Source organism: Dromaius novaehollandiae, chromosome 1 (genome assembly GCF_036370855.1).
Source record: "Dromaius novaehollandiae isolate bDroNov1 chromosome 1, bDroNov1.hap1, whole genome shotgun sequence".
Taxonomy (NCBI): domain Eukaryota; kingdom Metazoa; phylum Chordata; class Aves; order Casuariiformes; family Dromaiidae; genus Dromaius; species Dromaius novaehollandiae.
The window spans coordinates 50,278,782-50,304,840 of record NC_088098.1 but is presented as its reverse complement, the minus strand read 5'-3'; the positions used below and the strand labels follow the sequence as shown (position 1 = coordinate 50,304,840).

Here is a 26,059-nt window from a genome sequence, read left to right as displayed (position 1 = left end):
GCTGCAGGAAGCAGCCGGCCCGGCTGCGGAGCGGTGGTAGGGACCGTCTCGGCCGTGCGCGACAGCAGGGCCCCTGCCACTCGCTGCCCGCCGAAGCAGCCCCGCGTGGTCAGTGCAGCCGCTTTCCTTCTAGCCGAAGCGCGAGTCGAGAGGAAGAAGCGAGAGGGCTCCGCTTCTCCCACCAAGGGAGGGGGGAAAGCGGCAGCAAGGGCGCTTAGGGGGCGATACCCCACGGGCGGGGGACCCGCTCTCGGTTCTACCTCCGCAGCCCGCTGCAACGTGTGTGTGTCGGGGGTGGGGAGCCGACGGAGGCAGGGAAGGGCTTAACGTGAAACCGAAAGCGAGGCTTGCTCAGCATGGCCGAAACTGGCGGCGCGACACAGCTCCTTCTGAAGAGAAAGTGGGTGGCTCTTAAAAGAGCCTTTGGGTTGGTTATCGAGATAGGGCGCAGAGAAAACTAAACTAACGCTTTAGCCGCCGAAGCCGTAGAGGGTGCGTCCCTGGCGCTTGAGGGCGTACACCACGTCCATGGCCGTGACCGTCTTGCGCTTGGCGTGCTCCGTGTAGGTGACGGCGTCGCGGATCACGTTCTCCAGGAACACCTTCAGCACGCCGCGCGTCTCCTCGTAGATGAGCCCCGAGATGCGCTTCACGCCGCCGCGCCGAGCCAGGCGCCGGATGGCCGGCTTGGTGATGCCCTGGATGTTGTCGCGCAACACTTTGCGGTGCCGCTTGGCGCCCCCCTTGCCGAGCCCCTTCCCGCCCTTGCCTCTGCCAGACATCACGACCCCCAAGCACTGCCCGCCCCGAGCTGTGGGCGCCTGCTCGCCGCGCCGCGCCTTTTATGGCCGGCCGGCCGACCTGGTTGAGAGCAGGGGCGGGCCCGCCGGCCGCAAGGCGGGTCCTGCGGCCCGCGCCCCGCTGCCCGCCCGCCCGCCCGGCACTCGCTCCCGGCGGCGCCGAGGCGGGGGGGGGGGGGGCGCGCTTCGCCCTTCGCCGCCCTCAGGCGCCTCCCCCGCCGCGCCCCGCTCGGCGCTGCCGCCCCCGCCTTCCCTTCCGACGCCCCCGCTGGCGCCGCCGCCGCCTCCGCTTCTCTCCGGGGCTGAGCCCGGCGCCCGCAGCGGCGGCGGTGCCAGCGGGGTCGCTGAAGCATAATGGAATCTGATTCTTTAGGATGTACAAAATTTAGAAATTTCACGTTTGAAATCTGAGAAGTTCTCTAGACAGCTCTGCCGGGTTCCACTGTCAATATTTAGCCATGATGTGGCTGTCGAAACATTTTTTTTGCCGTGCAAATGATCAGTAAAAGGCTTCATCAACCATGGTATTAAAGGACAAGGGGAGCTTCCAGAATTTGAGGAGGAATTTTCGTCTCTCTTTTACCACAAGAACAAATTAACACTTTATGCTTATAGAATCAAAGAAAAATCCTGTTAAGTTCTCTCGTTACATTTTTTTCCACACGGAGTTGCATCGCCTAAGAGTAAAATGAAAGCAGAGGTCGTAACGGGCTTTGGAGAAATCAGTGAAGCATTTCTTTCCGTGAATAAATACTTAGTTCGAGGACTAGGGTAAAGCACTCAGCAAAAGAGTTTGTACAATTTCATAGTAACAAGAGTTAGTCTAACTGGGATCAACAGGATTGGGGAGCTCTATACATTGCTTTTCTCACGTTGTGGAAAAGAAAGAGTGGGGCGAGGGGAAGAGAGAGAGATGTCTAAGTGCATTGGTGCACTGGGATCTTCTCAAGCAGCCTTGACTTCACTCACTGCTGGATAGAAACTTTATATGCTTTTGCTACAAGCAAGGTTGCTAAAGGGCAACAGCTGTCTGCTGCTTGTGGGCCAGGAGGCCCCATTTCATCTCCCAGCCCTGCAATTCTGTCAGGAGCTCCAATCGTTTTTTTTAGGAAAATGCTCTTGGTCACCTTTGGGGATCTGAGACCTGCAGAACAATTCTCTTTCTAGCTCATGCTTATTCTGAGGTCAATACTGTGGGCTAAGTGTAAATCATTTCTTCTGTCATCATCACTCTTGTGCCACAGAGCCAGGGCCAGCAGCTGTCATGAGGTCCAATGCTGTAGTAGAATCTGCTCTTGCTGCTCACAGGAGAAAAAGAAAAATGATAAGTTCCAGTCCTTTCGAGGAGCAGACAGCTTCCTGGAGAGCACTGTTTCAATCCTCCAAGAGTGCTGGAGAAACAAGGCCGAGGGACAGAGAAGTAGTTTTCATCAGTATTTGGATGGTCTTTTTGTAATTTGATATTTTTTTCCCCTGATAAAGAGGCATTTTTCCCCTAAAGAAAGGGAGAGGAGGGGGAACTCTTCTGATCATTTTGTAGTGTATATTCCACCATGAACTATGGACAATATCCAGAAATGTGTCAAGAGAATGAAGTAAGACTGTCCTACAATCCTGAATATATCAAGTCAAGACCCTCACTGTTGTGGAAGTTGCAATTTGTGGTGAGGAAATTAGCTTCCTCTCACTTGTGCATGGTGACACTGGAAGTACTTCATCAACATTTATTACAGGACATTTTTCATGCCCTAATAAATCAATGTGGGAAGGAAAGTTTTGAAAATCACTTTCAGTAGGCACAAAGGGAAACAATGATTCTTATAAGGAAAAGGTAGCAATTATTCTAAGTTTACTGAACATTAGGACATCTGTGGTTAACTAGCTTTAAAAGAAGGCATTAAAACACAGGACGACAATCGTTTGGTTACTGTCTACTGTGTCATTTTCTGGATTGGGAGCTGGGCTTGATGTTCAGTTTGGTAAACAATCTGGATAAAGTTAAACTTGTCTGAAGTTAAAGCGGGGTTTTGATGCAGAATCTGAACCTACCTTAGTCTCATATCATTTGAGACAACTCTAGCCTGGATAGCATACGTATGGAAGTACCCATAATGTGGAAGGCAGTCAGTTTTATTCTTTTCTTTTAAATTTGTTTTTATTAAGTACAATACTTCCATGAACTTTTGTGTAATTAACATAAGACTCCTGTTGATGGGCTCATTTTTCCAGTTATTTTTTAATGAAATGAGCATTAGAATCTCTCTGTATTCCTGTTCTAATAAAGTGAGATCTTAATTTCCAAAATATTTTCTAGTCGGGGGAATAAACAGTGTAACAATCTTCAGTTTTCATACAGTATTTCAGTACTTTTATTGACACTTGCTGATTCTGAAAGGGAAGGGAAGGAGAATGGAGGTGTAAGACAATAACTTTTACTCGAAGAAATAATGGAAGATCGAAGCCTGGGGAAGCCTTTGTGCTGTACCTGTGTAACTGAATTTCCTATGTTTGTGTACATGCTCTCTGTCTTGCGAGATGTTTGTAATGGCTGGAGGCCAGACTTTTTAAATATTACACATACGAGGCAGCTGGCTGGTCGCTTTCCAGACTGCAAGAAAAACTGAGATTTATTGAACTGCTGTGTTCTGTGCTGTTCCTACAGTGGTTGCAAAACAAAATTTTAGCCTAGAGTGGCTGAGAAATTAAAATCCACTTAGAACATTTGTATTGTTGTGATATATTGTACTTGAAAGTGCAGCTGCAAAATGTAGCTGGAAAAAAAAGTACCAGAGGGAGGCAAATGATCTGTGAATTGCCTCAACACTCAGCTCTGTCCTTCCTGTCTTCTGGTTTGAGCTGTGTTCTAGGGGAGCTCATAATGATTTCTGCTGTGAGAACTCATAACCTGGTACTACCGATTTGTCTTCTCTTAGTCACCGACTTGAGAAACTGGAGCGAAATAATCTTCTCCTATGTGCAGATATACATCTTGTGTAAACCAGTGAAGGATTTGGCAGCTCAGACTCAAATCTCTGAGCATAATCCAGTTTCCAAGTAAATCAAGAAATAGTCATGATAGTGAAACTAAAAAATGCTCTGTTTCTATTTCCAGGAATATGAGAGCCCTTTTTCTAGCGACAAGAGTTTGAGAGAAAGAAATTAAAAGATTAATGGAAATCTCTTAAAGACTAATAAGGATGATAACACTTCCTCCCTATACAACTCCAGAGAGCAGGTGGAAAGCTGTCATTTTTTTTGTAAATAGCATGAAAATAAACAAATAAACCAAAGTAGACATACTAACGGACTAAGGAGGTATAAAGGCCGTAACTGCACTGCCTCTGTGAGTACTTGACATCCCCATTCATTGTTACCATGGGGTCACTACTGCTAGTTTAGAACAAATCTTTTCCTCAGACTGTCAGCAATTCTTATGATAAAGTGTTCAGTCAGACCACTGAAGAATCTAATTTACTACACTATGAGCAGAAATAACCAGCAGATAATAATGGGTATTAAAATTAGTTTCTAGTTTCTGTGTTTACTCAGTATGTGATACACAGTTCTACAACCTCACACTTTGCATTTATCATGCTTGTTATCACATTTGGATCCCCCAAAACACGTATATACCTTTCTCTTACAGGCTGAATTGCACAGTGAATACATTGGGACACCTCACAAAGTCATATATTTCCTGCCACATTTCACTTCCAAGCACGGAAAAAAAAATTAGTATGTTAAATTTCTATAATAATTCTAGTCTTTGCTTTAACATAGAGTTCTCACGATTCCTTTTTTTTCAGTAGCACTATTTTTAAGAAGAAACAGTTCTTAAAAACTTTCAGAAGGATCGTTTAATATCCCTGTTTTTTTTCACTTAACAAGAGAAACTTTCATGATATAGCTGCTGTTATTTCTTGGAGATAACCATTTTCAGCAAAACACCTGTAACCAGGGAAGAATATTACATTTCTCTAATGTCAAACGGAGGTTCAAGACCCCGTCTTTGTGTATTTTCACAGTCATAGGCCGCTGAAACACTATGCTCTACCGTTATTTCATTTATCCTGTTGTATTTTCTTTTAGCCACGAATAGGGCGGCTTCCCCGTTTTTTAGAAGCTGATGGTAGCGTAATAGCTAGTGTGTGAAACACCGTATCATTGCAAGTAAGCTGTTAACTGTTTCGACAGCAGCAAGACAACAACATATTACTAAGTAGGAAGGAGGAAATTCGAAGGGAGAAAGTTAGAACTCGTCTCTTTTTGGAATATCGAGTTACCACTGCCTGAGGAAGAGACCCGCATGAAATTATTTAAATTCTTATCTTACTCCTGAAAGGATCAAAGAGGTAAATCACAGGGTGCTATTATCGGTGCAATACACTTCCAACAACAGCACTCATTACCAGAACAGAGAAACCAATTTTGCATAATAATGTATGCCGAGGAAAGAGCATGCCCCCCGAGGAGGGGATTTTCAGCTTTAACTCTCTCCCCAGTTCAAGTTTTCCTTCCGGCCCAGATTCTATTTCACAATGAATTTTAACAACTCGTCATATGAATATTTTTTTTAATGTCTTAAAACTAAAGGGCGGTACAAAGTGAAGCGAAGGGGCTAACAAACAGAAGCGATTCCCTCTCCCCCACCTCCCCAAAAGACAGTATGTTTTATGGCACAGCAACATGAAGAGCAGCCTTCAGAGGGGGGCAGCTTGGTTGTGTCTTCCACTGGAATACCTAAGTAAGCGTGAGCTAACATCGGCTTTAACACACGCTACTAAAGCACAAACGTCTTTCCAGAAGGCACTAGCTAAGAGTTCGTGATCTTTCAAGATAAACTATTTGAGCGGGCTTAGGTACTTTCGTAGGGAACCGGCTCGGCCGAGGGAGCCAGCTGTGCATCCGCGTCTGGGACCACGGGGCGAGGCTGTGTTACTTCCTCCGCTTTAATACAGATTTACCCTGAGACCCGTTGTTCAAACCACTCCTTTTTCTGTCCTGGGCTGGAGAAAACCTTCTAAACCACAAGTCTGCATGCTGGCTGTCTTGATATCGCCAATGGTATAATTTTAATTTAGAAGATAAAACGAAAGTTTCTCTCTCCCTAGGTCGCTGCGGCTCCGCGCCGCGGCGTTTCTCGGGTCCCTTTTCCTTCATCCCTTCGCTCTCCAGGGGGAAACTCCGTTCGCTGGAAGGACCAGAGTTCCCCTCCTCCGCTGCAAGAAACGGGGTGAATCGGTGCTCAGTTTCGGGGAGAAAAGGCACTTTTTGGACCTGGAAGAAACACAGTCGGAGCGGCTGCCCGGCAGCGCGGCGGCCGGCGGCGGGGCGGGCTCGGCCGCCAACCAATCAGCGCGCGCGGCGCCGCTATAAATGAGGGCGGCGGCGGTCGGCGCCGCTATTGTTCCCGCTGGTTCTGCAGGAGGCGGTAGCCGCAATGTCCGAGACCGCTCCTGTCGCCGCGCCCGATGTGGCCGCAGCTGCCGCCGCCCCGGCCAAGGCCGCCGCCGCCAAGAAGCCGAAGAAGGCGACGGGCGGCTCCAAAGCCCGCAAGCCCTCGGGCCCCAGCGTCACCGAGCTGATCACCAAGGCCGTGTCCGCCTCCAAGGAGCGCAAGGGGCTCTCCCTGGCCGCGCTCAAGAAGGCGCTGGCGGCCGGCGGGTATGATGTGGAAAAGAGTAATAGTCGTATCAAGCTGGGGCTCAAGAGCCTCGTCAACAAGGGCACCCTCGTGCAGACCAAGGGCACCGGCGCCTCCGGCTCTTTCAAATTGAACAAGAAGCCGGGTGAGACCAAAGAGAAGGCAACCAAGAAAAAGCCGGCAGCCAAGCCCAAGAAGCCGGCGGCCAAGAAGCCCGCGAGTGCTGCCAAGAAGCCCAAGAAGGCGGCGGCGGCGAAGAGCCCCAAGAAGGCGAAGAAGCCGGCAGCCGCGGCGACCAAGAAAGCGGCCAAGAGCCCCAAGAAGGCTGCCAAGGCTGCGAAGCCCAAGAAGGCAGCGAAGAGCCCGGCCAAAGCGAAGGTGGTGAAGCCCAAGCCTGCCAAGCCCAAGGCGACGAAGCCCAAAGCGGCCAAGGCGAAGAAGGCAGCGCCCAAGAAGAAATAAATCGTACTGGAGAAGTCCCGTCTGCCTGGCAGACAAACCCAACGGCTCTTTTAAGAGCCACCCAATTTTTACTAAAAAGAGCTGAAACACTTAGTTCTCTTGAAGTGTATCTTTAGTTTTTAGGGATGTCTAACTTGGTTTCTTACGGGTTGTTTTTGTTTACTGGCGATTAGATGAGCGCGGATAGCGTGTGTACATGTTCCCCACCGGTGCCGCTTAGCTCCATAGCGGTGCTCACGACGGCACGCGGAAGGTCTGGCTCACTTCAGTGCATCCCCGCGGCGCGATGCAAAGGGCTTCGCGCAATTTGCGGGAAATCCCTGCGAGCCCAACGTCCCTATCAACGCTGGACGAGCCGAGCTTACGGTGACGACCCGGCTGCTGCGCAGGGCCGGGCGAGGCTGCCTGCGCTCATCCCTTCCCCTTCAGTCTGTGGGGGTGAGGAGCCGCGCTCGGATGCGCTCCCGCCCGCTGCTGATTTTGAAAAGTCCGCGCTGCGCAAAGATTGGCCCGGGCTCTCAAGGCTTCTCTGATGCACAGGGGACTTCGGGGTTATATAGACGCCCCATCTCTAACCCAACACGCACAGGGTTCCCCCGCCCAGCGGAAGAGGTTTATGAACTTCCTGGGTACGTGTTTTACCTTCCCCGCTATAGACTTTCTCGCTTCCACTCAAAATCTGTCGCCTGGAAGCTCGTCGCTCCCCTGGAAGTTTCTGGGCGAAGCGGCTGCGAGCGGCTCGGGTGCTTTCTGCCACTTTTTGAGCAGTCCGTGGTGCTGCCGCCCCCACCTGCGCCCTGCGGGGGCGAAATCTGCGCATCGGGGCGGCCGGGCTCCTCCCTCCCCGGGGCTCATTTCCGCCGCGGAGCAGCTCGGAGGCGCCGCCGGGTGCGGCAGAAACCGCAGGGGTCGGTGGCTCCGGCGCGTCTCCCGCTGCCCTCCCTCACGGACCCTCCCAACTTCCCTTCCTGAGGCCGCTCCTTTTTTTCCCTAATCCCTTGACCAAGCCTTTCTTGCTTCACTTATTGCTTTCAAGAGATATTCCACCCCCACACACAGGCCCCTAAGCAGCGTTCAGGCAAATAGTAAGAATAAAAGCTGCGTTTCCTCGCTTTCAGTCATAATGCTGATATATCACTGCTTCCCCAGCAGAGAGGAGGAGGAGGAGGAATTTCGGGGAATTTTCTGCTGAGGTCCTAACAAAGATGCGTGATCTCGAGTCTGTAGCTGTTAAACTCCTGTTTCCGAAGTGGTTACCCGAGCACAGTGTCCCTGCAGTTCGGAGGAGAAATTGTGGGATCGGATTTTGCCATTGCTAGTGCGTTTTTGTTGTTTTATTTTTCTTTTCCAACGAATGTCAACATCCTAAATGCCTGTACTGAAAGAGAATCAAATACAAAACAGAGCCTTTCTTCAGCCCTCTTCCTCAAAAGCTGTTCCTAAGCTTCTTCTGCAGTTCTCACCCAGGCTGCATCTATGCTTTTGGGTTTTTTTGTTTTTTCCCTTCCTTGCTCACGTATGTCTTCCTCAATATGCATGAGCATCCTCACATACATCCCATGCTAGAAGATAGTGGACTTTCACTGGGAACAGTCCAACAACAGGTATACTTCTTTGGCAAAGGAGGTCATCACGCTTAATGCATTTCTTTAGAGTGGGGCCTGGAAATGCAAAAGCCACATGGTTGTCGACAGCACGATGCACACCTCTGTGAATTGAATTGAAATTGGCCTTGGCGGAGCCGCCCTGGAATAGACACTTCAGCCTGTGCAATGTGTTGGGCTAATGGTGGTAGTTCACCCTCGACATGCTGCAGCTCACCCTGCCCGGTCTCTTGGAGGAGGAATCAGGGTGTTTCGTTCCATTTTCTAATGTCCTAGAATACTAAAGGCTTGTTGGAAACCTATTTTGGCATATTGATGCCAAATACCATAGGGACAGCCTAGAGAAGTTTTTGCCCATCGGTTCGCAGAAGGGGACACCTGCTAAATCAAGGAGGGAGACAGGGATGGAAGGGCAAGGAAGGATTCTTCGCAGTAAATGTACCCAAGGTCCAGATTGCCACCATTTTCAGTTAAAAAGAAGTATAAACAAACAAAAAACATCTCAGGAGAACCCATTATGGTTCTTCATCTTTTCATAGAGACTTTGTCCTGTTCGGGGTTTGTAAGGTGCTCAGATGAATGCCTTTGCAGAGATGGATAGTAGATGACAAAATTTCTTAAATTCCTATGATGGTCTCCTGTGAGGACATCTCTCCTTATTATGACCTCTAAGCAACTTGAATACCTCTGCCTGGAACATGAGTATGCTGGCAAGCACATCTTTAGAGTCTCAGGCACCAAACACATTTTGTCTTTTGTGGCTAGCTCTGAGCTGGATCTGGACTGGAATCAGATTTGTCAGTGATTCTGTGTAGCTATTTGGCATGGGTGAGCTGAGCTGCTTAGTGGCCAGAGGCGAGGTGGCTAAACAGGAGGCAAAGAAAAGTCTGTGGTTGGTAAGTGGCCAGACTGAGATAGAAAACACAAATATTCACTTTCCAATTTTAAATGGTAACTAAACTGCTCAAAAATTAGGAGGAAGTTCAAAATGGGTTCAGAAGTGTGATTTATTGAAAGGAAAATCTGCTTTTATTTGCTGTCTCCTTCATGGGGTTAGCTCCTTATTTCAAAGATCTCCTTACCAAGTAAATACTGACATCAACAGTCGGTGATGTTCCAGCACTAGAAGTAGGAATGGGAAAAGAAAGTAACAGCAAAAATGTCCATGAGTTAGCTAAACATGGCCCTTAAAGCAGAACAAACTCTCAGCATGTGATCTCGTAAAAATTCTGTTGACATAAAGTCACCCCCATCAAAGTCACCTTATACGGATGGTCACTTTTGTATCATGGCTTACAGAATTTTTAATTTACATTAGTCACCATAAAGCCAGATTACCGGTTCATGAAACTAGGTAATTTCTATGCGTGTATTTACTTGTTTGTTCTATGTTTGTTTACTCCTGTGCTTTTTGTGTATCTGGGCTTCTGTTACTATAATTATTGTCATACGTGAGTTTTAGTTTCTTATTCATGCTTTCAGCATATATTTGAAAAAGAATAAAAAGATCTGTCTCTTAGAGGTTCATTTCTGAAAAAAATTCAAATCCGAATTTTATTTTGTGTGATACTGCTCCAATACCAACACAAAAATCTTTCACTCATGTTAAGAGAAAATAGGAGGGTTATCTGAGTGATCTGAATCTGAATGATTTTATATCATTCACAAAGATGTTTAAAGTTGGTATAAGCTGTTTTTGCATTGCCCCAGTAGTAGTGAGTACCCCAAGCTCAGTAAAGCTAGGGAAAAAAAGCCTTCATACTATCCTGGGCTGTATAAATGGAAAGATGTAAATAAATACATTTCAAAACTAAGTTTACAGGTTCTCAAAAGGATGGAGTTGGGTGAAGACAGCTATTGCATATGGAGAGATGGGTAGGGACAGCAGCTTTGTAGTTCCCTGAAAGTGAGATTGTGATACACATATCATCCGTACCAGGCCTGTGCTCTTCTGGTCACATGGCAGTACAGATTTGGGCAAGTTGAAGTTCAGGTACACAACCACTCTTCACTCAGACACCTTTGATTATGCACTAGAGTTAGTTTTTCTGCAAATATGTGCCACAGATTTCTTTTTTACTACCCAGATGATGGTCCACCCAGCCCAGGGCTTACCCACCTTGGGCACTGGGGATACCAGCCCCATTTTTCTGTGGGGCTGTTTTGGGTTCCCTCTTCTTCAGAACATGTTGTCTTCTGTTCTCCAGATGCCTGATCTCTGAAGTGTCTTTGTTCCGATCAGATAATATGTTCCCAACCAACTTCTGTTAAAAATGTTTTGTGGACAACAATGGTGGGCTGCACAAGGCACAGCAAAGTCATTGGTGGGACACCTTCTGGGATCCAGTCCCTCGCCATGTCTCTGACAGTGAACTTACCACCCCATATTCAGTTCTGCACAACTCTAGATAGCTGTGTATTTGTTTTGTTCTGATTTTCACTTTTCAGGTATTTTTTCCACAGTCTCCTTGCACTTCCATTTACCAAGGGAGTTTTGCCCCTTCAGATCTCCTGCCTGCTGTTGAAACATCAATGAAACATTGGGAAGCTTGGGATTCCCAAGGACCTCAGGGTTCGGCTTCCAGGAACTGTGGAAAGGAAGGAGTGTGTAAGGGGGAAAAAGTAGGATTGTTGCTCTCATCAAACACTGAAGAAAAAAAAAAAAGAAGACGACGACAAATAAAGCAAGCACAGGTAGGTCAGGGCCTGCACTAAACATAAAAAAAAAATGGGGGGGGGGGGGGAAGCTACCATTGTTCTTTCCACAACCAGTGTATGCTGGCCAAAGTCATCCAAGGCTGCATATATTAAGCCCACATACAGCACATTCATGCTTAGCTATATGTAGCTGCCCTGGAACATTTTGTGTATACCAGGGTAATGCACGTTCCCATTGTCACTACAGTCTCTTGTCACTGCAGCAACTCCATCCCTATTTCTCAGCTTTCTCTGCCATAGATTTACCAAAATCACAAGAGCTTTGTGTCCACATCCTAACCGCCTGCCTTTGACCGCTTTGGTCTTGATTCCTTAAGCACAGTTTATTTTACTTTGTTTGTCAGAGAGATAATCTTACTATCACCAGCTTCTCCCTCCTGCCTGGCCCAGACCTGGTGAGGAGAGACTGAGCACTCCTGAAGCAGAAGACTTATGTCATGAAAAGGGGTTATGTTTCAGGCTTACTTCTTTCTTCCAGTGTCAAGAAAAAGCTGATTAACTGTTCTGTGTGACAGCTACCCCAGGAATCCCAGCTGCCCAGACAGGAAAAGCAAGCTACAGAGGGGCAGTAGAGAACCTTAGCACAGCCCAAAGCATGTTACCTCTCTGTCTCAAGTTACAGTTTCATTTTATCAGCTCCAGTAGATGAGATAAAATCTGATACATAACTGGAAATCACCTGGCAGGGAAAGAGAGAGAGAAACCACCAGCTCTAGCCTAACTTCCCTTTATTAGATGAATTTCTGTCATGAGTTAATATTAGGGCTGTGAATGGATGTGTATCTGCTTCTTTTTAGAAGAGCAGTTTCCGTATGGGTTTCTGTTATCTTTCCAAGGAGAGCATGGAGGCAGGGAGAAAGTTGGGTGGAGAAGGGGAGAAATATTATCTATACTCATGGATTTCCGGGCAAAAGCAACTCAGCGTGGAACAGGGTTATAACATGAAGTTTCAATTCAATATTATCCCACCAAAAAAAAAAGCAGACACGAAAGCTCAGCTTCTTAGCTGGACAATTCACCATGAAGAACACAAGGAGGTGACCCAGCGATGCACAGACTTGTTGGATAATTACATGGCAGGGATATGCAAGCAGGAATAACTCCCAAAGGAGGCCTGTAACACAGTAAAACCCTCTAGGACTGAGCAGACCTGGAGACATGGATTTGCATGGCCTAGCGGGCTCAGGGTGCAGGCTATGTGCCTGGTGCTGCTGCACTAGTACTAGTGTAAAGTCCTGTAATAAAGTCCTGGGGACTCACCTGCGTGGCTGAAGACTGATGATGCCTGCAGCAAACAGTACACCAAGCATCCTTCCTTAACAGGGCTGGATACGGCTACTTTACTCTTGAAATCTCCTGGAAATGAGAGAAGTCCTGAGTACAGGGAGACTAGTTTCTCGTGGTGTCCTGGTCTTCCACAACAGTCCAGTCATGATCCTTGGATTTCCCTCATGGAAAGTGGGAAACTGACCTTAAAAAAGGGAACCCCCACTAGCCACTTAGCCATGGCATCCCCGTTGTACTTAAGTATTATCCCCGTGTTTCAACCCAAGATACTGTCAAGTTCCTAATGGAACTCAAGTACCAGTAAATTTGCTACTGGTCTGTACCTTTTGGATGCCTCCTTCAGAGTCTTGGTGTTTGTCTTGCCCTGTTTGGGTTTTCTTTGAGCCCATCCTGAAAAGACCATATAGGAATAATATGGTAGACTGCATCATTTTTAAATTTACACGTGAGGAGTCACTGGAACAGTGGCTCTCCTGCTAGCAGATATAGAGTCTTTATCCATGGCCTATTTGGCCAAGGACAGCAAAAAAAAATAAAAATAAAAATAAAATTAAAATAAAAAAGCAAGAAAGTACAGGGTCCCACGCCTTCATTTAGGGAATGCTGGCAATACTTAGTGTCTAATACTGACACAGCAATGTTAGAATGACTTTAAGGGCTGCTGATACAGACTGAACTCACGTTTTTGGAATCACTTGTGTTTAATCCGAAGTGGCTGCAGTGTTTCTAATCTAGAACTGGAAACATAAATTGTCTTGTTAAACGTAATCTCTGAGTATAGCTGCTGGAACTGAAGCTAGAAAAATTATCTGAAGACTTAAACAATTACTCGTTAAAAGAAATGGTGTCAATTATGTCAATTAGCAAATTCCACAAAACAGTACATCATGTGTGAAAGCACTATGGAAGAAAGATACTTAGCCTGAAATTAGCTAAGCCTGTATAAGCTTTTATATATACATACACACACACACACACACACACACACACACACACACACACACACACACATACATATTCTGGACAGGGCTTATAGAACCACTTTTGTGTTTCATTCAGACAGTGAAACAAGACTCCTGTGGACCAAGAGTGCATTTTGTTGAAACTCATAGGTTTAGTCATCAAAGATAACAATAAGAGAAAACCAAGTTTCTGTCACAAAAGAAGGGGAATTGCAAGAATTTTTCCAGACAGGAAGCATGGACAGAAGGCTTCTCCTTGAAGTCCTCCCAGGAAGAATATATATATGAAGTGGAGGAATTAGGAATTAGGAATATATATATGAAGTGGAGGAACTACGAATTTTAAATCAAGCACCTTTCTTGGCACGTGTTTGTGCAAGAGCTACTTTTCCTTAGGGTGAGAAGTTGGTGCTGAGTAATCTACCTGCATTTGTTAGAGCCTATATTGCTGTAAAGTCATTTTCTCTAATTGCAGTGGAGCTTGAAGGACTTCTTAAGAGAAGTCCTGACACAGTCTTCACCAAACAGTAGGACTGGGTTCCAGCTTTTAGTCTTGGTATTGAGTTTTTGGGTCAGGAGTCCTGTTGAAAAAGTTGACTGTCTGCAAGGAAGGAAATCTCCCCAGGCTGCTCCATTAGATCTCTGTTCAAGACAATAGGGCTCTGTATACTGATGTAAACAAAAAGAATTGTGGTCTCATCACAATTCCTCCTCTTACTGGAATAAGCTGGAAAAGCCCACAGACAAACAACTGTGATCAAACACAGTTTGATAATAACATTTGGGTTTCTGTACAGCATCAGACCCTCAAAGTCTTTTCGGTACAGTGTTTACTGTGTTACAGTTGCCAGAATCAGAGAGAAGTTTGAAGGCCCACAAAAGAAGATAAATTCACATCTTCAGAACAGAGGACAGGCAGGGACAGTCCCCTGCTGCCATAAGCAATCAAGTCATATCCATTTTGTAAACTTGAATTGATTTTTTTTTAAACTCTTTAAATCCTTTCACAAAGATTCTCACCATAGTCTGCCCAGAGTTGTAAGTTAGTTTCAGTCCTGAAACACTATGTGCCAAACGCAGCAGCCTGACTCAACAGCTATGCAGCGAGAGCAACTGGGGGCTGTGCAGGTAGGAGGGAGGGTGTGAAATGCAGCTACCTAAAATGGAGACTGAGCCATTGAGGAATGTTATGTTGTATCTTTATGTAATGATACATTATATAAAGCCACTCGGCTGGACGCGGGAGGGGAAAGAAAAAGAAAAAAAAAAGCCCATTAGAGGGCAGTAGAAACTTGGCCCTGGGAATATTTTTTCTCACTTCCTAATCATTTTCACCTCATCAAACAGCTAGTGAATGTCGGCTCCTGCAGGTTTTGTGATGAATATCTAGAAATATTGCTTCTTGTTTTCAACAGTAATATCTCAGATTTTTCTTGTCCAGAAGAAAAAAACTGAAGAATTGAATATCTTCCCCTGAAGGAAAAAAAAAGCACTCTGCTTTAAAATACTAAATTCTTCAGTCTCCCAGAACAATAGCAACATCATAGTTCATCTCACGATAGGAATAGATAAGTAGAGTATAAATATTTGTCCAGAAGAACCAGTTAAACCTGATGGACAGTGAAGGGGTTGGGCTTTCTCGATTAATATATGTTTACTGCCATAATTCTCGAGGGTGAACGTTCACAAGGAGCAGGAAATGAGGAATAGAAAGAAGTTCAAGAAAGCGAAGAGTATGTCTGGAACGCGATTGGTCAGATTTTGCTGCAAAATGCTTCCTTAAAAGAAATAAGGAGCAGTTATCTGAAACCAGTGAAGCCATACGTGAGAATAGGTGCTACTGGAACGCTCAGCAAATAGGTAAAATTATAATAAATAACACATCTCCACATTTAACAATAAAAATTGTAGCCAAAAAGCAAAGAGCAGTTTGAGGGATTCGCTAACCAGGATCCACTAACCCTTGTGTCACCGACATCTCAATTCACGTAACAGCTAAGCTGAGCTATCATAGCGAAAAATGAGCTCTTATACACAAAGATCAAATTTCTTTCTTACCTGAAAACAGAAACTTGACGGAACAGCTGAGAACGACCAAGAATTCCGGGCCGGGGAGAGGGGAACTCGTCGGAAACACGTTTCTTTGTGCAAACGCGGCGCGCGGAAGGGCGGGCGAGCGAAGAGACGCGGCGGGAGCCCATGCGCCAAGCCCCGCCCTCTCGTGGCGCAGTCCCCAACCAGGTCGGCTCCCATCCGCCTTATACCGCCGCCCGCCGCTGCTCTCGCCACACTCGTCTCCGGCAGCGCAGGCGGCAGCATGTCTGGCAGAGGCAAGGGCGGGAAGGGGCTCGGCAAGGGGGGCGCCAAGCGGCACCGCAAAGTGTTGCGCGACAACATCCAGGGCATCACCAAGCCGGCCATCCGGCGCCTGGCTCGGCGCGGCGGCGTGAAGCGCATCTCGGGGCTCATCTACGAGGAGACGCGCGGCGTGCTGAAGGTGTTCCTGGAGAACGTGATCCGCGACGCCGTCACCTACACGGAGCACGCCAAGCGCAAGACGGTCACGGCCATGGACGTGGTGTACGCCCTCAAGCGCCAGGGACGCACCCTCTACGGCTTCGGCGGCTAAAGCGTTAGTTTAGTTTTCTCTGCGCCCTATCTCGATAACCCAAAGGCTCTTTTAAGAGCCACCCACTTTCCTCTTAAGAAGAGCTGTAACATTGTGTGTGTTTTTTCTGAATGTATGTTTGCTCGTGGTTACAATGTCTTAAGAGCCTGTAAAGCGCCTTAAAAGTGCTGCTGGTTATTGAGTATGTCTAACTTTTAAAGCAAGTAGATTAATGTTTTCGCTTCTCACGGTTAAAAATGAGTAAAGCTGAAACCGTTCTGTAACCGAAATGTGGGGTTTTTTTCTTCTACTTATGCCCTAGCTGGACCAGTACGTTACAGACCACTAAAATTTTAGTAAAAAAAAGTTTTTTGTGATTAAACTTCATTTCTGAGAGCTACAATTGTCTTTAGTATTAATACATTGTATTTGATCTTCAAAAAAAAATCTTCATTTCTACTAGCTATAATCATGGCCTTTTAGGGGAAAATGTGAACTAATTTCTCACTCTTGAAGAAAAAGTTACTCTGATATGAGCTGGAGATGTTCCCTAATGGCAGTATCTTTTTCTATAAATTAGGTCTTGACATTAACCTGGGTTCAGTTTCTCGCTAAAGATCTACGAGGTAATTTTTTAGCTTTCTATTTTAGGAGTATCTCATATTCGCTACAGGAAATTAAGCATTCATCTAAGTCTGAAGAGGAAAGCGTGAACCAAGATCATGTTCTTGGCGAAAATTTTTTAAGAAAAATAACTACTCTGAGGGTATCTACTTTTTGTTGTTTTTTGTTTTTTTTAAAAAAGGGGGCAATTAGCTTCTCTTATATAGACCTTCCCTCAATCCAGCCAGTCCGAGGAGCGTTTCTAAAGTGCTGTTGTCCCCCCCCCCCCCATCACAGAAATTTCGGGGGAAACATGATCAAAGAAGCAAAAAGAAAGTTTTTTAGGATTTAAATAGAACTATTGAAAATCATTGTCCCTTAACTGCGCACAGTCGCTTTTTTCTTTTTCGTACCCTGTCTGACGCTTCTCGGCATTAGTGAGTTCCGGCAAATTAAAAAAATGCCCTCAAAAGGTCACATACGTTTCAGTTCCCTGTTAAAAAAGCTCTTTATTTTACCAATAAGTTCCTTGTCTAAGTACTCGAATCAATCTTTTGATTTTATTTTCTTTCTTTTTCTTTTGCAAACTACACAACAGCGGAAAAAAATATATTAGAATAATTTGCGGCTTAAAGAACATCCTCTTCTGAATTTCAGTATCCAAAAGACTCTTAATCTGTCAGGAACGTGGAAAGGAGGGGGGAAAAAAACAGACCACTGAAACGTAGCGTGGGAGCCGTGACTCGCGGGGGGGGGAGGAGGTGCAGGAGGAGTAGCCTACTTCTTCAGGGTCAGGGCGGGATTTTCAGAGTGACCAATGAGGTGGGAGCTTCCCGTGGTCCAATCAGAGAGGCGGCGGCTCTATAAATACCGGTGCTCGCGGGGCTTGACTAGGCTTCTCGGGAAAGTTAGCAGGCGGCTTCGGAGCAGCTCGGAGCCATGGCGCGCACGAAACAGACAGCGCGGAAGTCGACGGGCGGGAAGGCGCCGCGCAAGCAGCTGGCCACCAAGGCGGCCCGCAAGAGCGCGCCGGCCACGGGCGGCGTGAAGAAGCCGCACCGCTACCGGCCCGGCACGGTGGCGCTGCGCGAGATCCGGCGCTACCAGAAGTCGACGGAGCTGCTGATCCGCAAGCTGCCCTTCCAGCGCCTGGTGCGCGAGATCGCGCAGGACTTCAAGACGGACCTGCGCTTCCAGAGCTCGGCCGTCATGGCGCTGCAGGAGGCGAGCGAGGCCTACCTGGTGGGGCTCTTCGAGGACACCAACCTGTGCGCCATCCACGCCAAGCGCGTCACCATCATGCCCAAGGACATCCAGCTCGCCCGGCGCATCCGCGGCGAGCGCGCCTGAGGCTCCTGCCGCCGCCCCTCTGGTGCTAGCAGACACTGAGACAGCCCACACAAACCCAAAGGCTCTTTTAAGAGCCACTCCAAGTGCAATAAAAAGAGCTGTAGCACTCTTAAATCATCTGGGTTTAGAATTAGTGAACAGTGCTGCTACCCTTTCCTTCCAGTCCTAAATCTGTTACATTCCCCCCCTCCCCCTTAAGAGTAACTATGTTCCTTGGCTTAACTGGATTCTCTTTCCCTCATCCCTCTTCTACCCCTGCCCCCTTTGAGGTTTTTTTCCATACTGTAACATTTGATTTGTAGTCCTGGCTACTCCTAATTTTTTTTTTTTTTTGGCCTTTCTTCTCTGCCTGTGTGTAAACATCTCACCCGGTCCCCCAACTGTAAATTCCCTGGTCCGCGATTTGCTGGGATGCTTTTAACAACCCCCTTTCCCCCCCCCCCCCAAGTGTTTGCAATGCAGCCCAGCGAATTGCAGAGTTGGGAATTTACAGTGAGGGGGGAGGGTGTTTATACACAGGCACGGAAACACACTGAAAGTGAGTTAAAAGCACCTTTCAAACGCTTCTGGGGAGATGACCAAGTTTTTTAAATGATTATTTAAAACTTACATGGATTTTGCTCGTGCCTATTTGCAGGAGCTGTTATATTAATTCAAATGTGGTCAGCAGACAGCAGCAGGTAGAAGGGAGTTGCTTTACCTGGCTGTGACTACGCGTAACTCGAAACTCATCCCAGCTCTCAGGGCGATGGGGCGGGAGGGGGGCAGCGCAGCGCCGCTCGGGACAGGCCAAGGGCCCCAGAGCACCGCGCGTTCCCCTCGCCGTGCTCGGCAAGAGCAGAAACCTACAGCTCGCTGAAAGTGTCCTGCTACTGCCGAACTCGGCTGAGGGAGTCTGTTTTAAAGGTGCTGCTGCTCTTCCCCCAGCATTTGTAAGGCCATCAGCAAGAAGGTTTATTTCAAAGTGAGAGCGGTACCTGCGACGATGACTGTGAAGAGGAAGGGCGGTGAGCCTTCCTGTCTCAGCGCACACATACACACACAAGGAGGGAAGGAGACTTCACTTACTAATTAATCACTGGAGATCACGTTGATCGAGAAACTAAGATTCGAAAGTGTTGTACACAGGAATAAATATCAAATTTGTTCAGATTTATTACCGTTGATAATAAAAAGTATGGAACATAGATTATACCTTTTCCTGAGTATTTTAATTTGACTTTTTTGTTTATAGATACGCTTTATATAAATCTTAGAGGGGAGATTTGCATATTCTTCCAAAAATCGGTGTATATATTTTTATATTTGAACTTGCACTTCCCCAGCTAGTGATCGTAAGATATCTACGCTTATGGAGGCAGAAAGTCCGCTAAGTGTTAGACTTCTGCATTCAGTTTCCTGAGTGCAAAGGAGATATTGGCAGGATCTCATTTCTGTATACACACATACATATTACATACACACATACAGCTTTACTTTTATTTAAAAATACATTTTTAGCCTTTTATGAGGACATATTTCATCCCTCTTTACTCAAATCCTCAGTACGATACAGACAGGAAAGACATGGGGCAGTTTAGCAAGATCCCGATTTTTAAAATGAGAAGTAAAAATTTATGCCTCGAGTTCATAACAAACAGTAATAGTAGTTTCTCCCAAGACTCCTGGAAACATCTCTCCTAGCTGTTAAAGCTCACAGAAGGTATTTAGGCTATAATAATACTCAGTTTCCGATAGCAGTGAAGGCTGGTTTGTGATGTGAAGGCCGAGCTATCACCTGTTACCATTAGAGGTTTCTGAGCAATACTTTCTCTCTCTCTCTGTCTCTCTCTCTCTTTCTTTCTGTCTCCTCTATAACCCCCTTTTTCTTCCAGCAGTTTCATTGAACTTTACGACCTATTTTTTCAACCAGGTCATACCAGAACGAAAGAGTTGATCAGTGTTACCAGGTAATGAATAGAACAGCTGTATGGGCTACAGCAGAGGGAGAAGCTACTCCATTTTGTTGGTTTTATATCTTTAAAGCAGAATGTCTATAGTTTCTTTAGCTAGCTATATTATGGAAATCAGGCTCGCCAGCCACCATAACAGGGTCGGACCCGCAAAGCGAAATCAAAGCAAATTAAATAATTAAATTTTAATGATGCGCATGCAGTAATTACAGCTTGAGCTGGGTGCCTCTGAAGAGGGACCTTGAACAAAGAAATCCCTGGGCAGTTATAACTTTTTCAAATTAAGTTCTCCACCCCTCACGCAGTAGTTCAAACCAATAGTAATTTTTAGATCTGGGGTCTCCTGCTCCTTATTGGCTCTCATCGTTGTTCCTAGGCAGGGTGTTTTTCTCCCTTATCTTTACTGTTGCGGTTTCTGCTGACAGTTGTACCTTCGTTTCTTGTTGGGTCTTACTGTTGTCTCTCAAGGCCCTGACGAGGAGGAGGTGATTCCAGACCACAGCAATTAACACTGCCCCAGCAGTGAGGGGAGGCTTTGTCCTTCAAGGTCCTGATGCCCAGGCCTTATTTCAAAGCCTTGACATCCTCCCTTTCGGAGTGAGAGAGACAGGAAGGCAGGCCGCTTGTAGCTTCCTTATCTTCCCAGCTTGAACCAGTTCTCAGGCCCTTTTTTTACTGAACTAAGTGAAAGTGCATTATTTTATCTAAGTGCGGCCTAAGGCTCCAGCAAATTTAGCTACTCATGCTAAGCAAGTTTTATATAAGTTGTGCTAAGTGGCTACCTCTAGACAGTTTCAGTTCAATATTCTTTAACAGCTAGATTTCATCCCTATTTATTTGTACATAATATAAAAGCTTTTCTGAGTTCCTACCGAATCACAGTAAAAGAAACTCAAAGGGTAAAGTAGAAAATATGTTGGCTAGTGTTGGCAGGTTTTGGAATTTAAGTTTTATGGTGGCCCACATCAGAGAGATTTCTCTTTGTCAAGATTTTTCCTTGCAAGGTAGCATGATGTGAAATGAGACTTTTGCTTACACTCTTGGGAGTGAAAGAAACCTTCCAACATGCCTTAAGAGTTCTGTGTTCTATCAAAATTTAGGGGCTAGAAGCATAAAGTGTATTCCCATTTCTACTGTTTCTGTTGGTCTAGAATATGGGGTTTTTTTTACCCAGAAAAATGAACTCTGGCTTATTACTAATAAGTACCACCTTGTTGCCGCACAGAGGTCCCAGCAAGTCTTTTTTAGCAATTTTATTATATAGCACTATTATAAGACCTGGGGACACAAATAAGCTTTTTGCTAATTATCAGTCATAATGAATAATTTCTCATTTTCTTTTGAGTGCACTGACACAAAGACCTGTGTCACTGAGGGCCCTTTGCAGTGCATATGCCTGCCAGGTGCCCAGACTGGAAAACCTCACCAGTATCTGTTTCAATAAGGTCCTTTTTTTTCACCCCTGTGACCTCTTCATTCAGTTACAAATGTAACAAGTCCGATGGTTTAGTTGATTTTAACCATCCCTAACTTCAAAGCAGAGCCTAGTAACAAACGTAAGCCATTTCAGTCAATAATTTGCTGCCTGCAGGAAACGGCAAGTAGGAAAAAAACATAGTCTATAATCTGAAATCTTAAGAGTGTACCCTGATGGATAGTTAATTTAAAAATTATAATATATAATTGCTTCTAAATTATACTTACAGGCACAGGTTTTGTGCTGTTCTGGCAGGAGCACTTCCCTTTTATCAAAATTTGGAGTAACTTCTTTCGTTGGATCTACCATACAATATTGTTGGAACCACAAAAAATAAAAGCAGATAGATAAACTCCAATGAGTGAGGGGGGAGGTTGCCTGCAAAAAGGAAGGGAGGTGGATGGATGTTCGTCCATAAGGAGCAAAATTTGTGTGTGAAAGAAAAATGCTTATATATATATAGTCTACGTGTATATGTGTATATATTACATGTACATACAAAAATGTTATAGAAAAGAACTTTTCTTTGCTTAAGAGGTCTAGGATATTCCTAAAAATAATATTCAGGTAAGAAATAAATTATGGCAAATCTGCCCTCTGTGGAACTATTATTATTTTTTAACTCATTTTCCTCTTCTGGACGTCTTCATAGAAAGATGAACTAGAATTTTTGGAAGAGGGAAAGGGTTGTGATATACAATATGGCAAGTGTCACTACACCTCTTGTCCAGCATATAATAACAGGGGCCTCTGGTTTCTAGTCTCCTTTCTTTTGCAATCTATATAGTTATGCTACGACTATTTCTTGTAGCTACCAATGTTTTTCTTCTTGTATAGTATTTATGAAATACACTCTATCGAACTCATCCAGGGCTCCCCAGATGCCTCACTCAAATATCTGAATTTTCATTTCAGACTGGTTTGGGTGATCACTTTTAGAGCAGCACATTGGAAGGCCAGACTATATTATCAAGGGCAGAAGAAAGGATGGTGCATAACAGAGAAGCAAGATCATGAGGACCTGAATGTTTTACTTGTGGATGAATAGAAAAGGTGACTTTGAGATGTCAGCTAGCTAGTCTCCAAGACACGATACAATCATCTGGAAAATTAAAGTGAACTAAAGGTCAAAGGTAGTTTCGTGACTACAAAAGCCCACCGAATAAATTAATGCTGCTAAATGTTAACCTCATACTTCTGCGCGTATTTCCCTGTCGCTCTCATCTCTTTCTCGTCACAAACGGCGCTTCTTTGTCCTCCGCTCTCAGCAGCGCTGACGCCTGTTCCCATCAGGCCTCTCTTCTCCCCCACCTCCAAGGTCTGGCAGCAGCCTCCTCGCCCCGGGCTGTTACGCTCCCGAACAAAAGCAATTAAACTTCCCCTAAGCCGGCGCTGGGGAGGTGTAGACACGACTTTCCAGGATCGTTCACTACTTTCTCTTTGGTCTTTCCAATCTCACTTCTACCCTCTACTCTGATTAGGATGTTTCCTGCAAGCCAGAAAGCAAAACTAAAATGCAAGCCCAGGCCAGCCAGAACCATTTCTTGTGCTTCCCATTAAAACTGATAGACCTCAGGCTTATTTTATCAGCACTTCTTAGTCCTATTCATGTGATGCACTCAATCTAGTAGGTTTCTGGAGACGTAGGGCTTTCAGCTATCTAATAAAACGCTTAGTCTTTAGAGTATTTTCCCAGTGTTTTTCTAATAAGAGCAATGACTGAGTACATCTATATCCATTTTTTCTTTAATAGTGAGATGCTTTTTTTCCAGATAGTAACTCCGATTACACTTTCCACATACCTTAAGAGTATTCCTTGGAAAACTGTAGGAATATATAGCACCCTTTCAAAATTAATTCAATATGTTACAGATTAAGTATAAAGTCTTCATGGGAGAATATATATATATATATATATAAGCTTCTGCTTTTAAATGGAAGATTATGGCCCTGCCAGTGCTCATTAAATTAAAAGTATTTTTTACTTACCTTATCTGAATACTCGTTTTCTAATTTGTGCACAAGTTATGCACTTAGTGTAGCCGAAAACTGTTTCCCGGTATTTTAACAGTATTTATTCAAGAGGAATCTTGTGAGAACAGGGAAAATGAAAATAAATGCTACAGTACAAAAACTTGTAAATTAATCCCGAAAAAATATCTCTAAAGAATTTCAAGGAGGATATGCTCTTGCACTCAAGAACCAAATACGACTGTGTCGCAGCTCTCTTCAGTGAGAATGTGGTGGCTCTTAAAAGAGCCTTTAGGGTGCGGGGATGGAGCTTGGGACCAGAGGGGCGGCGGCAGGAGCCTCAGGCGCGCTCGCCGCGGATGCGCCGGGCGAGCTGGATGTCCTTGGGCATGATGGTGACGCGCTTGGCGTGGATGGCGCACAGGTTGGTGTCCTCGAAGAGCCCCACCAGGTAGGCCTCGCTCGCCTCCTGCAGCGCCATGACGGCCGAGCTCTGGAAGCGCAGGTCCGTCTTGAAGTCCTGCGCGATCTCGCGCACCAGGCGCTGGAAGGGCAGCTTGCGGATCAGCAGCTCCGTCGACTTCTGGTAGCGCCGGATCTCGCGCAGCGCCACCGTGCCGGGCCGGTAGCGGTGCGGCTTCTTCACGCCGCCCGTGGCCGGCGCGCTCTTGCGGGCCGCCTTGGTGGCCAGCTGCTTGCGCGGCGCCTTCCCGCCCGTCGACTTCCGCGCTGTCTGCTTCGTACGTGCCATAGCTCGGAGTGCACTAGGGCTCTTCCTCGGAAAGGGCTCTGCAGAATGAGTGTGCCGCTGTCGCCGTGGCGACTTTTATAGCGTGTTCTCTTCCTTGATTGGCTGGCAGCGGTGAGCCGTTATTATCGGATACTTTCAAATTCAAAAAGCCCGCCTCAAAAGCCCGCCAGTTCGCCAGCTTCCAACGGTCCTCAGCCCCGCCATGCCCTGCTCCCCCCACTCCCGTGTTTTTTTTGTCTGTTTCTGACCGCGATTTTTATATTGTATCTCGAAAATGAAAATCTATAATGAAAATGAATTCTCCCTGAAGGAAGACGGTAATTTGAAATCATGTCTTCCGGATGCTTAAAAATGCTTTTCTTTTTCTTTCTGTTCACAAAAGGCTCGGGCTTTGAAACAAACAAACATCCTACGTATTTCCATTAATAAGCAACCTTGTAACGTACCCTTCTGCACAAAGGGTTACTTCTGTAATGAACTAGGAGAAAGTAATAACGTAGCTGGTAAGCTAGCTGCCTGCTAATAGGGATAAGTTCCGAGTGATGCTCTAATTCGCAAAGAATAGCATTTTCAGTGACTTGGCGATTGACTCAGCATTAAAGATATTCTGAGGCTAACGGTATTGAAGTTAGACTTTGCAGTCCTGGAGCTTTCCAGCTTATAATTTCTCAGTTACGTTCCCTTACCAGACGAGATATCCTTGAGCCCAAGTAGAAAAGGGCTTTCAGACTACGGCAAGACGGGTGTCGCAACAGAATAGGAAAACCCGACTGGGCTCTCGGTTGGAACAAACACCTCTTCTTAAGTTTCAAACCACGGGAGGCAGAGAAATTTTCAGAGAAATTGGGATAATTCAGACTGTAGCGAGGAGGAGCTCTGTGGACGAGCAGCTCTGAACCCGCCTCCCTCTCGTCCCCCTCTCCTCATACTCCCCCACCCCCCGCACATTTTCACTTCCCGAGGGGCAGCACAGCAATTACTATGATTCAGATATGGCTACAGAGACGTACATGGAAAAATACAGAGCCACTAATACCACCACTAACAGAGGTGCTCGGAGGGTGATGCGGGTACAGACCCATAGCCGGACCGGCGCACCCGCTCGCAGGTTTTTAAACTTGTAAAGGACATTTCACTCTCCCTTTTGTCATTCAACCTGATTTTTCACGAAAATAACCAGAAAAAGGTCCTGGGCTCCTTACAGATTCGCATTACACAGTCGGTCCTGAAATCAATAACTTTGTGTATTCCTGCATCTATTTAAGCAGGACGGTCTCTAACAGGCTGGCAAGAAAGCTTGGGGTAATCACTTACGTGCTTATCTGTTTCAAGGGCTAGCTACATAGTAATTTACAAATGAAAGCTACATACCATTGACACAAACGGCAGTAACATGCTTTCTTTGTATCTAATTGAAGTAATACAGCTCTTTTTTAGGGCAAGTGGGTGGCTCTTAGAAGAGCCTTTGGGTTATCGAGATAGGGCGCAGAGAAAACTACTAACGCTTTAGCCACCGAAGCCATAGAGGGTGCGTCCCTGGCGCTTGAGGGCGTACACCACGTCCATGGCCGTGACCGTCTTGCGCTTGGCGTGCTCCGTGTAGGTGACGGCGTCGCGGATCACGTTCTCCAGGAACACCTTCAGCACGCCGCGCGTCTCCTCATAGATGAGCCCCGAGATGCGCTTCACGCCGCCGCGCCGAGCCAGGCGCCGGATGGCCGGCTTGGTGATGCCCTGGATGTTGTCGCGCAACACTTTGCGGTGCCGCTTGGCGCCCCCCTTGCCGAGCCCCTTCCCGCCCTTGCCTCTGCCAGACATGCTGCCGCCTGCACTGCCGGAGACGAGTGTGGCGAGAGCAGCGGCGGGCGGC

At 46.2% G+C, this 26,059-nt stretch overlaps 4 protein-coding genes and 1 long non-coding RNA gene across 7 annotated transcripts; 3 read left to right on the top strand and 2 right to left on the bottom strand.

Moving 5' to 3' along the window:
• Positions 1-292: 292 nt before the first annotated feature.
• LOC112983655 (uncharacterized) lies at positions 293-26,059 on the bottom strand. The gene is made up of 4 exons (XM_064511252.1): positions 25,722-26,059; positions 25,326-25,330; positions 23,839-24,210; positions 293-797 (listed from the first exon to the last, which is right to left on the bottom strand). Exons 1-4 carry the CDS (start codon positions 26,005-26,007, stop codon positions 471-473), a joined length of 990 nt encoding a protein of 329 aa, XP_064367322.1. The 5' UTR covers positions 26,008-26,059; the 3' UTR covers positions 293-470.
• On the top strand, positions 6,179-6,999 carry LOC112983575 (histone H1-like). The gene has a single exon (XM_026100781.2). The coding sequence runs from the start codon at positions 6,241-6,243 to the stop codon at positions 6,904-6,906; it is 666 nt and encodes a 221-aa protein (XP_025956566.2). The 5' UTR covers positions 6,179-6,240; the 3' UTR covers positions 6,907-6,999.
• LOC112983660 (uncharacterized) lies at positions 9,500-15,682 on the bottom strand. Of its 3 annotated transcripts, none has more exons than XR_010389084.1 (5): positions 15,536-15,682; positions 13,197-14,950; positions 12,839-12,905; positions 12,489-12,584; positions 9,500-11,098 (listed from the first exon to the last, which is right to left on the bottom strand). It is a non-coding gene; the product is annotated as an uncharacterized LOC112983660 (long non-coding RNA). The 3 variants fall into 3 exon arrangements; XR_003259290.2 differs by having other exon boundaries at positions 13,197-13,252; positions 15,536-15,676; XR_003259293.2 differs by lacking the exon at positions 13,197-14,950 and having other exon boundaries at positions 15,536-15,676.
• Positions 15,734-16,481, top strand: LOC112983626 (histone H4). The gene has a single exon (XM_026100878.2). It carries the CDS (start codon positions 15,795-15,797, stop codon positions 16,104-16,106), a length of 312 nt encoding a protein of 103 aa, XP_025956663.1. The 5' UTR covers positions 15,734-15,794; the 3' UTR covers positions 16,107-16,481.
• Positions 17,570-18,372, top strand: LOC112983539 (histone H3). Its single transcript, XM_026100719.2, has one exon. It carries the CDS (start codon positions 17,628-17,630, stop codon positions 18,036-18,038), a length of 411 nt encoding a protein of 136 aa, XP_025956504.2. The 5' UTR covers positions 17,570-17,627; the 3' UTR covers positions 18,039-18,372.

Bases quoted from the DNA above. Each gene is read 5' to 3' on its own strand.
- LOC112983575 (XM_026100781.2), top strand. From the start codon at position 6,241: ATGTCCGAGACCGCTCCTGTCGCCGCGCCCGATGTGGCCGCAGCTGCC.
- LOC112983626 (XM_026100878.2), top strand. From the start codon at position 15,795: ATGTCTGGCAGAGGCAAGGGCGGGAAGGGGCTCGGCAAGGGGGGCGCC.
- LOC112983539 (XM_026100719.2), top strand. From the start codon at position 17,628: ATGGCGCGCACGAAACAGACAGCGCGGAAGTCGACGGGCGGGAAGGCG.
- LOC112983655 (XM_064511252.1), bottom strand. From the start codon at position 26,007: ATGTCTGGCAGAGGCAAGGGCGGGAAGGGGCTCGGCAAGGGGGGCGCC. The intron at 798-23,838 runs GTCACCATCATG...CGGGGCGGGCAG, and splicing joins GCGCCATCCACGCCAAGCGC to TGCTTGGGGGTCGTGATGTC.